The 14,071-nt window shown below is 62.9% G+C and overlaps 2 protein-coding genes across 4 annotated transcripts in view; one reads left to right on the top strand and one right to left on the bottom strand.

Moving 5' to 3' along the window:
- Positions 1-14,071, bottom strand: part of LOC112993749 (deleted in malignant brain tumors 1 protein-like) — a 231,267-nt gene that overhangs the window by 77,647 nt on the left and 139,549 nt on the right. The gene's annotated exons all lie outside the window — the stretch shown is intronic.
- The window catches only part of LOC112995596 (deleted in malignant brain tumors 1 protein-like), a 58,842-nt gene that overhangs the window by 28,682 nt on the left and 16,089 nt on the right, over positions 1-14,071 (top strand). For 2 of the 3 annotated variants that reach the window (XM_064499560.1, XM_064499559.1), the window contains 9 exons: positions 4,382-4,705; positions 4,988-5,302; positions 6,492-6,815; positions 8,005-8,328; positions 8,612-8,926; positions 10,116-10,439; positions 10,722-11,036; positions 12,226-12,549; positions 12,832-13,146. In XM_064499560.1, the coding sequence (XP_064355630.1) occupies positions 4,382-4,705; positions 4,988-5,302; positions 6,492-6,815; positions 8,005-8,328; positions 8,612-8,926; positions 10,116-10,439; positions 10,722-11,036; positions 12,226-12,549; positions 12,832-13,146 (2,880 nt within the window). Of the gene's footprint in view, positions 1-2,279; positions 2,465-3,013; positions 3,041-4,381; positions 4,706-4,987; positions 5,303-6,491; positions 6,816-8,004; positions 8,329-8,611; positions 8,927-10,115; positions 10,440-10,721; positions 11,037-12,225; positions 12,550-12,831; positions 13,147-14,071 lie in introns of those variants that run through there. The other variant, XM_064499561.1, reaches the window with a different exon arrangement.

Here is a 14,071-nt window from a genome sequence, read left to right as displayed (position 1 = left end):
TTGGTGTTATGCTCATCTTTCCATTGCCCCCTGGATCTGAAGGTTGAAGGCACCAGTCTTTCATCTGAGGCTATTTTTATATGCTTTCTAACATAATTTTACACTGCAGTCTTTCCTTACTGGTCTGACACGCAATATTACATCCTTGCCAATTTAGTGTATATGGTGCTTTTGAGCTATGTTGGATGCTCATTCTTTGTTACCTCTAAAACTGCTTTTGCCCACATCCAGGTCTGCACGGTGACCGTTGGTGGGTTGTTTATAGCCTTTGTGTTTCCAGTGCCAGCCTATGCCCCATCTCTTATCTTCCCATGCCTGTACTCCTCTACACAGAGTTGTGTTCCACTTTTCAAGGCCTCTGCTGTTACAGATGGCCTGTATCTCTGTCTGTGTTTGAGAGTCCCAAGATGCACCTCAACCTTCAACAGACTAGAGAATAAGGGAGAGGGCTCGGTTAGCTGTTCTGCATGCCCTGTTTGGAGGTGAGGTGACGGGGGAGTCACCAGCGGCTCTCTTCCCTTGGTTTCACACTGGGCAGTAAAGAAGTTCCTAGAGGGCTGGTTCCGCTTGGCTGTGGCAACCAGCACAAACTGCCCTGTGAGTCTGAAGGTGAAAGTGCAGCAGCAGTCATATATGCCCGTGCTCCAGATCTCAGACCTCTGTGCTGGGAAATCGGAGGTGTTAGTTCCTTCCTGCTTCACTTCTGTCTTCTGCTGCAGCCCTTCCCATGTCAGAGGAAGACAAGAGAGAGGATAAAGGCTAAATCACTAATTAAAAGAATTTGAGGACTGAGGTTGAACACTGGATCTGTGGCTTACATGATATCTCACTCCTTTGTTCCAATGAATCGTATCTCCCAGACAATGCTTGATGTGCTTCAGATGACACTGTACTCCAAGGGCTGCTTCCAAAGGGCAGTAGCAGTTGCAACAGTGCTGGATCTTTCCCCCTTATACAATATCCCAACACTATCTCAGCAGGTCTTGTACCCTCAAGTACCTCGTTGTCATGCCTCAATCTGGGGCATGCAACACACAGTCTTCTTCATGCTGCAGAATTGCATACTGGTGGGTTGCAAGACACTCTTTCAGGCCCTTTGAAATGAGCACACACATAAAAATGAATAATTCTCTCTTAAGCCACAGGGGCAGCCCATCCCAACCTGCGGCTACTTTGCTCCTGCTCTCTGCTAATGACCTGGGTGTCAGGGTAGTGGAGAGATCCCTCTCTCATGTGCAGACAGGATCTGCAAAGTTAGCTCTTCTTTACTCTTGCTCCTAAAGCTGTGGTTCTCACTCGCTTTGACACTGGGTTATTCTCCACTTGGCTCAACCCCTAACAGCACAGTTCCCTTTTCAGCATTTTCCCAGCATAGGCTAGAGGAATTCAGTTCTAGGGTCCCCACAGATAGCTAGGTAGTAACCTTGTGCTGTTGCAGAGCTTCCTGCTCCCTTGTTTACTCAGCTAGTGAGCTGTTCTGGGAACCTCCCTGGATTGCTCCAGTTTGATGTGAACTGGATGCTTGGCCAGGGTGGTTAAGCTGGCTCCCTGCATGGGCCTGCGAGGGGAGATGGGGGAGGCATCCATCACCCTCATGCAAGGGGTAGTCCATCCACCACACAACAGCTCCCCGGCTGCTAAGTTTGAATATCTCTCTACATTGCTCATCGGACAGTTCACATACTTGCATTTCAAGCCCATGGGCAAAGCAGGTAAGCTTTAAGAGTGGGACACAGCTCTCTTAATAGCAGCAATGGGATCTGGATAACTTAACATATGTGTCTAGTGGCACTGAGGCATGTTAGGGTACCGTGCAAACAGGGATTCACATGCCTGCATGTGTGCCTAGGACATCTGAGGTCAGGGTATGTAAATGTGTGTTGCATTTCACACCCTGCCCCTGCAGTCCCCTCTAGCGTCCTCTGTAAATGGGCCCGGGGGGGGGGGGAGGGGGGGGTCATTTCAGTCCATGCCTTCCTGTCCCAGGTCATTGAGGCTTCTGACTCATCAGTCACATTGCTTTCTTCATGAGGTAATTAATAAGGGAACCAGAGACACTTCTCTCTTGGAGATTCATTTCTGCATCTCCTGAGTATCTTTGCAGCAAGGATCACATGAGAGGGGTTCCTTCAGGATGCCTCCCCTCATGGGGGAGGTTTGGGGACACCAAGGACAGGCTGATGAAGAGGTGGAGTCAGTGTCTGGGCGGGCCCAGAGCCGGGAGAGCTTTCCTTTATATCCTGCTCCCACCCTTCTTGACCTCTCTGCTCTCCCTAGTCATGACCGTGACAATGAGCACAGCTTGAGCCTCTCCCCAGGATCATCTGTCCCCTCCCAGCCATGCAGCCTCCAGGTGGGCCAGAGCATGGCCCCTGCATGGTCTGCAACAGCAGTAGGGGCTGCTTGGCTGTCTGTGCAGGATCCAGAACCACAAAGATCCTTGTCCTCTTGGCAGGGCTGTGGGGTGAGTGGCTTTTTCTCTCTCTTTCAGCTTCCCTTCCAGTTTCCCACAGGGCCTCCAGGGCACATTACACCAAATGTCCAGGGAGGATACTGGGAGTCCTTTAGACTGAGGTCCTGCAGCTGGTTGTGGAAAGGGGAGTATCAGGTGTGTTGGAGCAGGAACTTCTGTGGTTATTCTTGGGTTTCGGAGGACGTGAAGACTTTTCTTCACCCTACAGCTACATTTAGACCTGTGTCCTCTGTACAAACAGCAGTTCTAGTCAATTGTACAAGCCAATAGCCTCTACCCTTCGCTTATCATTTCTGAAGTTATTTAATTGCCAGTATCAGGGCATATGCAATAAGAAAAGCCTGAGCTACTGGCGGGGATCAGTGTGTGAAGCTTTGATTTCATCCTGGTGGTCTCAGGGGGAGGTTTGAAGAGGCCTGGTCTGCAGGTAGGACAGCAACAGGGGTTGTCCTGGCTGGAGAGCAGCAGCTGGGAAGAGACATATTGGTGGGATATAAGGGTGCTGGTAGGACCTTACAGCTTGCCTTTCTTTCCTTGCAGCTTTCTTCCAAGGACTGCTGGTGGCAGGTCAGTATTGCTAGTGATGAGCGGACAAACACACACTAATGCCCTCCAAGTCTGTAGGATGGGGCAATGCAGAGGGTAGAGCACAAGTTTGTTTTTTGGATTGTGTGTGATTCACTGTGAGTAGCAGAATAAAGCTCATGCAGTCACTTCTTAACAACCTAGCTGTTGTCAGGCACTCCCAGACTAGGCAGCAGCCAAGAAACAGGGCATTTTGGTGGGAAAGGTCCCTGGAGATGTCCTATCGTCCTTGCCCTTTGCAACAAAATTATCTCTAGCACTATATCAAGCAGGCTGTGGATTCACCCAGCTGAACCTCTGACATTCTCATGGATGAAGAACCCATGATGTTTCTGGGCATTTATCCCAGGGTGGAACCACCAGTGAGCCCTGCTCCCAGCACACAGTGCTACGCTGGGCTCTGCAAGGCGAGGGCAGCGTGCAGGCCCAGGGCGACGTGGGCAGCTTGTCAGCTCGTTCACCAGCTCGGCCCCTTCTCCGTGTCCCGCTGGCTGCCCAAGGAGGCAGCTTGCAGGCGGGGAAAGGCTGCTTGGAAATGGTGGCCAAGAGAGGAGGCAGAAGCACTTGGGCGTTGGAAGCAGGGCCGTTTCCCGCCGGCCTTGTGTGCGGTGTCAGCAGGGCCAGCGCTGGCTGCAGCCGCCTGGGGCATGGTCCAGGCTGCTGCACTGGGCGAGGACAGGAGCTTTGCGGGGCGGGCTGGGAGCAGCGTGTGTGCCGAGGGCTGGGGCTTTGCAGGGCTGCAGCACTGGTGTGCCTGCAGGTGGGCAGCGGCTCAGCTGCGCTACCCTCCGCTCAGCTGCCTTTGGCCTTGGGTCTGAGGCTGCGGCTTGGGGGCCGCTCTGTGCTCGGGGGTGGGTGCTGGCCTCTGCCAGAGCAGGGCCATGGCCAGCAGGTGCCCGCACCGAGTCCCGGGAAGAGGCAGTGGTGGTGTGCTCAGCGCCCCCGTGTCCTGGCCTTGCAGCCAAAGGAGTCTGTGCTGGGGCCTCCGCCCAGACACACGGATGCCCTGGGATGGAGAGCAGGAGCGCAAGGGAAAGGTGTGCCTTTCCCAGGCAGGCTGCTCGGGCCGTTGTCTGCCTGCCTTTACACCATGCTTGTGGGCATGGAGCAGAAGCAGGACAGAGCTCCCCGGGTCAGAAAGATGCTCTCGGCCTTCCCGCTTTGCCCCAGCACATCGGCCCAGCGGGGCAGCTTGCAGCCAGCAAGGCAGCTCTCCAATAGCCTTCCAGCCCGAGTGCCTAGGGCTTTGCAGGGGGAGATGTGGGTGTGCCGAGCCCTGAGGATGTGTCCCCACGGCGGTGCTGGGCACGTTGGCATTTGCAGGAACAGCCGAGCCGGCTCGCCTGCGCCTGGTAAATGGCCCCAGTGGCTGTGCTGGGCGAGTGGAGGTGCAGCACGGCCAGGAGTGGGGCACGGTGTGCGACGACCTCTGGAACCTGGACAACGCTGCGGTGGTGTGCCGGCAGCTGGGCTGCGGGGAGGCCACATCCGCCCCCGGCTCGGCGCACTTTGGGCCAGGCACCGGGCGCATCTGGCTGGATAACGTCAACTGCACGGGGAGCGAGAATGCCCTGTCCGCGTGCAGGGCCGGGCCCTGGGGAGAGCATAACTGCAACCATGGCGAAGATGCCGGCGTGGTGTGCTTGGGTAAGCTCTGCTGCCGTCCCATGGGCAGGGGCACGAGGGAAACTGCGCTGCAAGCACAGCTCTCAGGGAGCCTGCAAGAGCGTGAGCTGAGCTCTGGGGCCGCGCTGTGGCTTCCTCGCAGCCACGCTGACAGGTCCCCAGCGGCACCCCGAGGGTGGGGCGGGCTCTCAACTGCAGCCACACAGGCCATTGCCGCCTGCGTCCCAGGGCGTAAAGCAAGGAAGCCTGCAGCTCTCCGGGCGTGTGTATGCACTGGGGGGTTTCTCTCCTTTGCCACTGCAGAGCCGTCTGTGCTCCGCCTGGTCAACGGCTCCGGGCGCTGCTCGGGGAGAGTGGAGGTGCTGCACGAGGAGCGCTGGGGCAGCGTCTGCGATGACAGCTGGGGTCTCGAGGAGGCGCGAGTGGTGTGCCGGCAGCTGGGCTGCGGGACAGCGCTGTCCGCCCCCGGCTCGGCGCACTTTGGGCGAGCATCGGGACAAATCTGGCTGGATGACGTGAACTGCGTGGGCACGGAGGACGCCCTGTCCACGTGTGAAGCCAAGCCCTGGGGAGAGCATAACTGCAACCACGGAGAAGACGCTGGTGTGGTGTGCTCAGGTAACGCGGGCTGGGTCTCAGCTAGCAGTCAGGGCTCTGTTGCATTGGGTGGGCGTTGGAGACGGTAGGATCAGGGTGCTGCGTGTGGGTGGGGACTGGTTCGCAGCACCATGGCACGTTTCCCTGTCATTCCTGCACGATGATGGTCTGGGCTGGGGGCACAGGTCAGGGAGTGCAAGAAGTGGGCTTGTGCCCTGCGTTGGGGTGTGCAGCCCTGAGAGGCAGTGAGCCAGCCCTGCTCCCAGCGCACAGTGCTACGCTGGGCTCTCCAAGGCGAGGGCAGCGTGCAGGCCCAGGGCGACGTGGGCAGCCTGTCAGCTCGTTCACCAGCTCGGCCCCTTCTCCGTGTCCCGCTGGCTGCCCAAGGAGGCAGCTTGCAGGCGGGGAAAGGCTGCTTGGAAATGGTGGCCAAGAGAGGAGGCAGAAGCACTTGGGCGTTGGAAGCAGGGCCGTTTCCCGCCGGCCTTGTGTGCGGTGTCAGCAGGGCCAGCGCTGGCTGCAGCCGCCTGGGGCATGGTCCAGGCTGCTGCACTGGGCGAGGACAGGAGCTTTGCGGGGCGGGCTGGGAGCAGCGTGTGTGCCGAGGGCTGGGGCTTTGCAGGGCTGCAGCACTGGTGTGCCTGCAGGTGGGCAGCGGCTCAGCTGCGCTACCCTCCGCTCAGCTGCCTTTGGCCTTGGGTCTGAGGCTGCGGCTTGGGGGCCGCTCTGTGCTCGGGGGTGGGTGCTGGCCTCTGCCAGAGCAGGGCCATGGCCAGCAGGTGCCCGCACCGAGTCCCGGGAAGAGGCAGTGGTGGTGTGCTCAGCGCCCCCGTGTCCTGGCCTTGCAGCCAAAGGAGTCTGTGCTGGGGCCTCCGCCCAGACACACGGATGCCCTGGGATGGAGAGCAGGAGCGCAAGGGAAAGGTGTGCCTTTCCCAGGCAGGCTGCTCGGGCCGTTGTCTGCCTGCCTTTACACCATGCTTGTGGGCACGGAGCAGAAGCAGGACAGAGCTCCCCGGGTCAGAAAGATGCTCTCGGCCTTCCCGCTTTGCCCCAGCACATCGGCCCAGCGGGGCAGCTTGCAGCCAGCAAGGCAGCTCTCCAATAGCCTTCCAGCCCGAGTGCCTAGGGCTTTGCAGGGGGAGATGTGGCTGTGCCGAGCCCTGAGGATGTGTCCCCACGGCGGTGCTGGGCACGTTGGCATTTGCAGGAACAGCCGAGCCGGCTCGCCTGCGCCTGGTAAATGGCCCCAGTGGCTGTGCTGGGCGAGTGGAGGTGCAGCACGGCCAGGAGTGGGGCACGGTGTGCGACGACCTCTGGAACCTGGACAACGCTGCGGTGGTGTGCCGGCAGCTGGGCTGCGGGGAGGCCACATCCGCCCCCGGCTCGGCGCACTTTGGGCCAGGCACTGGGCGCATCTGGCTGGATAACGTCAACTGCACGGGGAGCGAGAATGCCCTGTCCGCGTGCAGGGCCGGGCCCTGGGGAGAGCATAACTGCAACCACGGAGAAGACGCTGGTGTGGTGTGCTCAGGTAACGTGGGCTGGGTCTCAGCTAGCACTCGGGGCTCTGTTGCATTGGGTGGGTGTTGGAGACGGTAGGATCAGGGTGCTGCGTGTGGGTGGGGACTGGTTCGCAGCACCATGGCACGTTTCCCTGTCAATCCTGCACGATGATGGTCTGGGCTGGGGGCACAGGTCAGGGAGTGCAAGAAGTGGGCTTGTGCCCTGCGTTGGGGTGTGCAGCCCTGAGAGGCAGAGAGCCAGCCCTGCTCCCAGCGCACAGTGCTACGCTGGGCTCTCCAAGGCGAGGGCAGCGTGCAGGCCCAGGGCGACGTGGGCAGCTTGTCAGCTCGTTCACCAGCTCGGCCCCTTCTCCGTGTCCCGCTGGCTGCCCAAGGAGGCAGCTTGCAGGCGGGGAAAGGCTGCTTGGAAATGGTGGCCAAGAGAGGAGGCAGAAGCACTTGGGCGTTGGAAGCAGGGCCGTTTCCCGCCGGCCTTGTGTGCGGTGTCAGCAGGGCCAGCGCTGGCTGCAGCCGCCTGGGGCATGGTCCAGGCTGCTGCACTGGGTGAGGACAGGAGCTTTGCGGGGCGGGCTGGGAGCAGCGTGTGTGCCGAGGGCTGGGGCTTTGCAGGGCTGCAGCACTGGTGTGCCTGCAGGTGGGCAGCGGCTCAGCTGCGCTACCCTCCGCTCAGCTGCCTTTGGCCTTGGGTCTGAGGCTGCGGCTTGGGGGCCGCTCTGTGCTCGGGGGTGGGTGCTGGCCTCTGCCAGAGCAGGGCCATGGCCAGCAGGTGCCCGCACCGAGTCCCGGGAAGAGGCAGTGGTGGTGTGCTCAGCGCCCCCGTGTCCTGGCCTTGCAGCCAAAGGAGTCTGTGCTGGGGCCTCCGCCCAGACACACGGATGCCCTGGGATGGAGAGCAGGAGCGCAAGGGAAAGGTGTGCCTTTCCCAGGCAGGCTGCTCGGGCCGTTGTCTGCCTGCCTTTACACCATGCTTGTGGGCATGGAGCAGAAGCAGGACAGAGCTCCCCGGGTCAGAAAGATGCTCTCGGCCTTCCCGCTTTGCCCCAGCACATCGGCCCAGCGGGGCAGCTTGCAGCCAGCAAGGCAGCTCTCCAATAGCCTTCCAGCCCGAGTGCCTAGGGCTTTGCAGGGGGAGATGTGGCTGTGCCGAGCCCTGAGGATGTGTCCCCACGGCGGTGCTGGGCACGTTGGCATTTGCAGGAACAGCCGAGCCGGCTCGCCTGCGCCTGATAAATGGCCCCAGTGGCTGTGCTGGGCGAGTGGAGGTGCAGCACGGCCAGGAGTGGGGCACGGTGTGCGACGACCTCTGGAACCTGGACAACGCTGCGGTGGTGTGCCGGCAGCTGGGCTGCGGGGAGGCCACATCCGCCCCCGGCTCGGCGCACTTTGGGCCAGGCACTGGGCGCATCTGGCTGGACAACGTCAACTGCACGGGGAGCGAGAATGCCCTGTCCGCGTGCAGGGCCGGGCCCTGGGGAGAGCATAACTGCAACCATGGCGAAGATGCTGGCGTGGTGTGCTTGGGTAAGCTCTGCTGCCGTCCCATGGGCAGGGGCACGAGGGAAACTGCGCTGCAAGCACAGCTCTCAGGGAGCCTGCAAGAGCGTGAGCTGAGCTCTGGGGCCGCGCTGTGGCTTCCTCGCAGCCACGCTGACAGGTCCCCAGCGGCACCCCGAGGCTGGGGCGGGCTCTCAACTGCAGCCACACAGGCCATTGCCGCCTGCGTCCCAGGGCGTAAAGCAAGGAAGCCTGCAGCTCTCCGGGCGTGTGTATGCACTGGGGGGGTTTCTCTCCTTTGCCACTGCAGAGCCGTCTGTGCTCCGCCTGGTCAACGGCTCCGGGCGCTGCTCGGGGAGAGTGGAGGTGCTGCACGAGGAGCGCTGGGGCAGCGTCTGCGATGACAGCTGGGGTCTCGAGGAGGCGCGAGTGGTGTGCCGGCAGCTGGGCTGCGGGACAGCGCTGTCCGCCCCCGGCTCGGCGCACTTTGGGCGAGCATCGGGACAAATCTGGCTGGATGACGTGAACTGCGTGGGCACGGAGGACGCCCTGTCCACGTGTGAAGCCAAGCCCTGGGGAGAGCATAACTGCAACCACGGAGAAGACGCTGGTGTGGTGTGCTCAGGTAACGCGGGCTGGGTCTCAGCTAGCACTCGGGGCTCTGTTGCATTGGGTGGGTGTTGGAGACGGTAGGATCAGGGTGCTGCGTGTGGGTGGGGACTGGTTCGCAGCACCATGGCACGTTTCCCTGTCAATCCTGCACGATGATGGTCTGGGCTGGGGGCACAGGTCAGGGAGTGCAAGAAGTGGGCTTGTGCCCTGCGTTGGGGTGTGCAGCCCTGAGAGGCAGAGAGCCAGCCCTGCTCCCAGCGCACAGTGCTACGCTGGGCTCTGCAAGGCGAGGGCAGCGTGCAGGCCCAGGGCGACGTGGGCAGCTTGTCAGCTCGTTCACCAGCTCGGCCCCTTCTCCGTGTCCCGCTGGCTGCCCAAGGAGGCAGCTTGCAGGCGGGGAAAGGCTGCTTGGAAATGGTGGCCAAGAGAGGAGGCAGAAGCACTTGGGCGTTGGAAGCAGGGCCGTTTCCCGCCGGCCTTGTGTGCGGTGTCAGCAGGGCCAGCGCTGGCTGCAGCCGCCTGGGGCATGGTCCAGGCTGCTGCACTGGGCGAGGACAGGAGCTTTGCGGGGCAGGCTGGGAGCAGCGTGTGTGCCGAGGGCTGGGGCTTTGCAGGGCTGCAGCACTGGTGTGCCTGCAGGTGGGCAGCGGCTCAGCTGCGCTACCCTCCGCTCAGCTGCCTTTGGCCTTGGGTCTGAGGCTGCGGCTTGGGGGCCGCTCTGTGCTCGGGGGTGGGTGCTGGCCTCTGCCAGAGCAGGGCCATGGCCAGCAGGTGCCCGCACCGAGTCCCGGGAAGAGGCAGTGGTGGTGTGCTCAGCGCCCCCATGTCCTGGCCTTGCAGCCAAAGGAGTCTGTGCTGGGGCCTCCGCCCAGACACACGGATGCCCTGGGATGGAGAGCAGGAGCGCAAGGGAAAGGTGTGCCTTTCCCAGGCAGGCTGCTCGGGCCGTTGTCTGCCTGCCTTTACACCATGCTTGTGGGCATGGAGCAGAAGCAGGACAGAGCTCCCCGGGTCAGAAAGATGCTCTCGGCCTTCCCGCTTTGCCCCAGCACATCGGCCCAGCGGGGCAGCTTGCAGCCAGCAAGGCAGCTCTCCAATAGCCTTCCAGCCCGAGTGCCTAGGGCTTTGCAGGGGGAGATGTGGGTGTGCCGAGCCCTGAGGATGTGTCCCCACGGCGGTGCTGGGCACGTTGGCATTTGCAGGAACAGCCGAGCCGGCTCGCCTGCGCCTGGTAAATGGCCCCAGTGGCTGTGCTGGGCGAGTGGAGGTGCAGCACGGCCAGGAGTGGGGCACGGTGTGCGACGACCTCTGGAACCTGGACAACGCTGCGGTGGTGTGCCGGCAGCTGGGCTGCGGGGAGGCCACATCCGCCCCCGGCTCGGCGCACTTTGGGCCAGGCACTGGGCGCATCTGGCTGGACAACGTCAACTGCACGGGGAGCGAGAATGCCCTGTCCGCGTGCAGGGCCGGGCCCTGGGGAGAGCATAACTGCAACCATGGCGAAGATGCCGGCGTGGTGTGCTTGGGTAAGCTCTGCTGCCGTCCCATGGGCAGGGGCACGAGGGAAACTGCGCTGCAAGCACAGCTCTCAGGGAGCCTGCAAGAGCGTGAGCTGAGCTCTGGGGCCGCGCTGTGGCTTCCTCGCAGCCACGCTGACAGGTCCCCAGCGGCACCCCGAGGCTGGGGCGGGCTCTCAACTGCAGCCACACAGGCCATTGCCGCCTGCGTCCCAGGGCGTAAAGCAAGGAAGCCTGCAGCTCTCCGGGCGTGTGTATGCACTGGGGGGTTTCTCTCCTTTGCCACTGCAGAGCCGTCTGTGCTCCGCCTGGTCAACGGCTCCGGGCGCTGCTCGGGGAGAGTGGAGGTGCTGCACGAGGAGCGCTGGGGCAGCGTCTGCGATGACAGCTGGGGTCTCGAGGAGGCGCGAGTGGTGTGCCGGCAGCTGGGCTGCGGGACAGCGCTGTCCGCCCCCGGCTCGGCGCACTTTGGGCGAGCATCGGGACAAATCTGGCTGGATGACGTGAACTGCGTGGGCACGGAGGACGCCCTGTCCACGTGTGAAGCCAAGCCCTGGGGAGAGCATAACTGCAACCACGGAGAAGACGCTGGTGTGGTGTGCTCAGGTAACGCGGGCTGGGTCTCAGCTAGCACTCGGGGCTCTGTTGCATTGGGTGGGTGTTGGAGACGGTAGGATCAGGGTGCTGCGTGTGGGTGGGGACTGGTTCGCAGCACCATGGCACGTTTCCCTGTCAATCCTGCACGATGATGGTCTGGGCTGGGGGCACAGGTCAGGGAGTGCAAGAAGTGGGCTTGTGCCCTGCGTTGGGGTGTGCAGCCCTGAGAGGCAGAGAGCCAGCCCTGCTCCCAGCGCACAGTGCTACGCTGGGCTCTCCAAGGCGAGGGCAGCGTGCAGGCCCAGGGCGACGTGGGCAGCTTGTCAGCTCGTTCACCAGCTCGGCCCCTTCTCCGTGTCCCGCTGGCTGCCCAAGGAGGCAGCTTGCAGGCGGGGAAAGGCTGCTTGGAAATGGTGGCCAAGAGAGGAGGCAGAAGCACTTGGGCGTTGGAAGCAGGGCCGTTTCCCGCCGGCCTTGTGTGCGGTGTCAGCAGGGCCAGCGCTGGCTGCAGCCGCCTGGGGCATGGTCCAGGCTGCTGCACTGGGCGAGGACAGGAGCTTTGCGGGGCGGGCTGGGAGCAGCGTGTGTGCCGAGGGCTGGGGCTTTGCAGGGCTGCAGCACTGGTGTGCCTGCAGGTGGGCAGCGGCTCAGCTGCGCTACCCTCCGCTCAGCTGCCTTTGGCCTTGGGTCTGAGGCTGCGGCTTGGGGGCCGCTCTGTGCTCGGGGGTGGGTGCTGGCCTCTGCCAGAGCAGGGCCATGGCCAGCAGGTGCCCGCACCGAGTCCCGGGAAGAGGCAGTGGTGGTGTGCTCAGCGCCCCCGTGTCCTGGCCTTGCAGCCAAAGGAGTCTGTGCTGGGGCCTCCGCCCAGACACACGGATGCCCTGGGATGGAGAGCAGGAGCGCAAGGGAAAGGTGTGCCTTTCCCAGGCAGGCTGCTCGGGCCGTTGTCTGCCTGCCTTTACACCATGCTTGTGGGCATGGAGCAGAAGCAGGACAGAGCTCCCCGGGTCAGAAAGATGCTCTCGGCCTTCCCGCTTTGCCCCAGCACATCGGCCCAGCGGGGCAGCTTGCAGCCAGCAAGGCAGCTCTCCAATAGCCTTCCAGCCCGAGTGCCTAGGGCTTTGCAGGGGGAGATGTGGCTGTGCCGAGCCCTGAGGATGTGTCCCCACGGCGGTGCTGGGCACGTTGGCATTTGCAGGAACAGCCGAGCCGGCTCGCCTGCGCCTGGTAAATGGCCCCAGTGGCTGTGCTGGGCGAGTGGAGGTGCAGCACGGCCAGGAGTGGGGCACGGTGTGCGACGACCTCTGGAACCTGGACAACGCTGCGGTGGTGTGCCGGCAGCTGGGCTGCGGGGAGGCCACATCCGCCCCCGGCTCGGCGCACTTTGGGCCAGGCACTGGGCGCATCTGGCTGGACAACGTCAACTGCACGGGGAGCGAGAATGTCCTGTCCGCGTGCAGGGCCGGGCCCTGGGGAGAGCATAACTGCAACCATGGCGAAGATGCCGGCGTGGTGTGCTTGGGTAAGCTCTGCTGCCGTCCCATGGGCAGGGGCACGAGGGAAACTGCGCTGCAAGCACAGCTCTCAGGGAGCCTGCAAGAGCGTGAGCTGAGCTCTGGGGCCGCGCTGTGGCTTCCTCGCAGCCACGCTGACAGGTCCCCAGCGGCACCCCGAGGCTGGGGCGGGCTCTCAACTGCAGCCACACAGGCCATTGCCGCCTGCGTCCCAGGGCGTAAAGCAAGGAAGCCTGCAGCTCTCCGGGCGTGTGTATGCACTGGGGGGTTTCTCTCCTTTGCCACTGCAGAGCCGTCTGTGCTCCGCCTGGTCAACGGCTCCGGGCGCTGCTCGGGGAGAGTGGAGGTGCTGCACGAGGAGCGCTGGGGCAGCGTCTGCGATGACAGCTGGGGTCTCGAGGAGGCGCGAGTGGTGTGCCGGCAGCTGGGCTGCGGGACAGCGCTGTCCGCCCCCGGCTCGGCGCACTTTGGGCGAGCATCGGGACAAATCTGGCTGGATGACGTGAACTGCGTGGGCACGGAGGACGCCCTGTCCACGTGTGAAGCCAAGCCCTGGGGAGAGCATAACTGCAACCACGGAGAAGACGCTGGTGTGGTGTGCTCAGGTAACGTGGGCTGGGTCTCAGCTAGCACTCGGGGCTCTGTTGCATTGGGTGGGTGTTGGAGACGGTAGGATCAGGGTGCTGCGTGTGGGTGGGGACTGGTTCGCAGCACCATGGCACGTTTCCCTGTCAATCCTGCACGATGATGGTCTGGGCTGGGGGCACAGGTCAGGGAGTGCAAGAAGTGGGCTTGTGCCCTGCGTTGGGGTGTGCAGCCCTGAGAGGCAGAGAGCCAGCCCTGCTCCCAGCGCACAGTGCTACGCTGGGCTCTGCAAGGCGAGGGCAGCGTGCAGGCCCAGGGCGACGTGGGCAGCTTGTCAGCTCGTTCACCAGCTCGGCCCCTTCTCCGTGTCCCGCTGGCTGCCCAAGGAGGCAGCTTGCAGGCGGGGAAAGGCTGCTTGGAAATGGTGGCCAAGAGAGGAGGCAGAAGCACTTGGGCGTTGGAAGCAGGGCCGTTTCCCGCCGGCCTTGTGTGCGGTGTCAGCAGGGCCAGCGCTGGCTGCAGCCGCCTGGGGCATGGTCCAGGCTGCTGCACTGGGCGAGGACAGGAGCTTTGCGGGGCGGGCTGGGAGCAGCGTGTGTGCCGAGGGCTGGGGCTTTGCAGGGCTGCAGCACTGGTGTGCCTGCAGGTGGGCAGCGGCTCAGCTGCGCTACCCTCCGCTCAGCTGCCTTTGGCCTTGGGTCTGAGGCTGCGGCTTGGGGGCCGCTCTGTGCTCGGGGGTGGGTGCTGGCCTCTGCCAGAGCAGGGCCACGGCCAGCAGGTGCCCGCACCGAGTCCCGGGAAGAGGCAGTGGTGGTGTGCTCAGCGCCCCCGTGTCCTGGCCTTGCAGCCAAAGGAGTCTGTGCTGGGGCCTCCGCCCAGACACACGGATGCCCTGGGATGGAGAGCAGGAGCGCAAGGGAAAGGTGTGCCTTTCCCAGGCAGGCT

Source organism: Dromaius novaehollandiae, chromosome 31 (genome assembly GCF_036370855.1).
Source record: "Dromaius novaehollandiae isolate bDroNov1 chromosome 31, bDroNov1.hap1, whole genome shotgun sequence".
In the NCBI taxonomy this organism is placed as follows: domain Eukaryota; kingdom Metazoa; phylum Chordata; class Aves; order Casuariiformes; family Dromaiidae; genus Dromaius; species Dromaius novaehollandiae.
The sequence above is the reverse complement of the archived record's forward strand: the minus strand, read 5'-3'. Positions and strand labels throughout refer to the sequence as shown.